This window comes from Hippocampus comes, unplaced genomic scaffold, assembly GCF_001891065.2.
Source record: "Hippocampus comes isolate QL1 unplaced genomic scaffold, H_comes_QL1_v1.1 scaffold39, whole genome shotgun sequence".
NCBI lineage: Eukaryota > Metazoa > Chordata > Actinopteri > Syngnathiformes > Syngnathidae > Hippocampus > Hippocampus comes.
The window spans coordinates 2116088-2117734 of record NW_017842054.1 but is presented as its reverse complement, the minus strand read 5'-3'; the positions used below and the strand labels follow the sequence as shown (position 1 = coordinate 2117734).

At 52.9% G+C, this 1647-nt stretch overlaps 1 protein-coding gene across 4 annotated transcripts in view; it reads right to left on the bottom strand.

Annotated features, from left to right (window-relative positions):
- arfgef3 (ARFGEF family member 3) overlaps positions 1 to 694 on the bottom strand; it is a 19513-nt gene extending 18819 nt beyond the window's left edge. For 3 of the 4 annotated variants that reach the window (XM_019860123.1, XM_019860124.1, XM_019860127.1), the window contains exon 1: positions 38 to 212. In XM_019860123.1, coding sequence (XP_019715682.1) covers positions 38 to 122 — 85 coding nt within the window. In that variant the 5' untranslated portion in view covers positions 123 to 212. Of the gene's footprint in view, positions 1 to 37; positions 213 to 245 lie in introns of those variants that run through there. The other variant, XM_019860126.1, reaches the window with a different exon arrangement.
- Between the last annotated feature and the right edge of the window lie 953 nt (positions 695 to 1647).

Genomic DNA, 1647 nt, shown 5'->3' with positions numbered 1-1647 from the left:
CCGGGGGGGCGGTCGTCGTCGGTTGGCTCCGACTCACCGGAGGCGAGCACGCAGGCGTCGCGGAGGCTTTTGTACTTGTGTCCGGCTGCGTCTTTGTGGAGCCTCTGCAGGATGTCCTCCATGGTGGCGTTGGTGTCACGCGGGGGGTGGTGGGGGTCACACGGGGGCCGCTCGGTGGTCGCGCGCGGTGCGCAGCGCGGCTGTCAGCATCCCCCAGCGGTCGTCGTCGGTTGGCTCCGACTCACCGGAGGCGAGCACGCAGGCGTCGCGGAGGCTTTTGTACTTGTGTCCGGCTGCGTCTTTGTGGAGCCTCTGCAGGATGTCCTCCATGGTGGCGTTGGTGTCACGCGGGGGGTGGTGGGGGTCACACGGGGGCCGCTCGGTGGTCGCGCGCGGTGCGCAGCGCGGCTGTCAGCATCCCCCAGCAGGCAGCAGCAACCGAGGATGAGTCACTTTCACTTAGACGTCATCGGGCTGCAACCAGGAAGTGCTTTGTCCACTGGTTGGCCGCTTCGTCGACGTTTTCGAATTCGTTTTGTAATTTATATGGTTGTTACACATTTCACGTCAAAAACAAACATGATGAACAGCATTAATTAAAGTGTCTATGTCCGCGAAATTCACACTGCTAACGCTCGATGCTAAATTCCGACCAACCGGATGACGCGTCATTTTAGCGGAAGTGTGATTTTCTGTCCAAAGATATACTTTCGCAGTAAACCCCTTCGTTGGCGACGTCAATCAATGTCACCAAATTCCAACGTTGGAATATGACATTGACAGTGGCTGGCGATAAACCTCGTGGTGAAGACGAGCGAGATTAGACCCGCAACTCGGATTTGTGTTGCAATGCGCTGAGAGGCCGCTTGGTGTCGCCGTTAGACACGTTTCGGTTTGACAGCTCGAGAACTTCCCTCAAGCAGACGTTTCAAATGCATAAGATGGAGTGAAGAAAAAAAAAGTAATGATCCTAGAAATGATCTAAAAACATGTACAAGAATGGTAACATCCAGAAGTTCACTGTTCAGTGCTGCTGTTGTGTTTTGACTGCGCCTAGGTGAAGTTTACTTCGCGTGAACGCGTACATCGTTGTACGCGATTACAAAGTGACTTTTTTTCAGGAATCGCGTGCATCCAATGTAGATGTTCACAGTAACTAAATTAAAGGACTGTTTTTGGTGCACAGACAAAATTGTGAAATGAAAACCCCACATTCGTCACTAAAATAACCGGAAGGTCAAGCAACGACGAATATATTTTGAGAAAAGTTTGCACATTGACACGGCACAAAGCGTGTGTGTAGGCGATTGTGTGTGTGTATTACATCAAGAAAAGCGGAGAAGTCCTTCCATGATAAGACAAAAGTGGAGCAGAGAGAAGAACAACGTTGGCATTTTTAAAAATTGAGAAGGACTTTTCCTTCTTGATCATTTTGCCTGAAACTCTGCTTGGTAAGCGAGTATTTGTAGCTCGTTACTCAGCAGCAGAGGAGGAGGTGCGCGCAAGCGTGCCACCGGCGCGTCTCGCCGTTCCCTCGCGCACTCTTCCTCCGCGCGCGCCTAAAAGAGGAGGCTCGCGATGGCAGCGAGCAACTGGAGCAGCGCGATGATCGACGAGCGCCTCGGCGCCGCCGTGGCTGACCCGGGC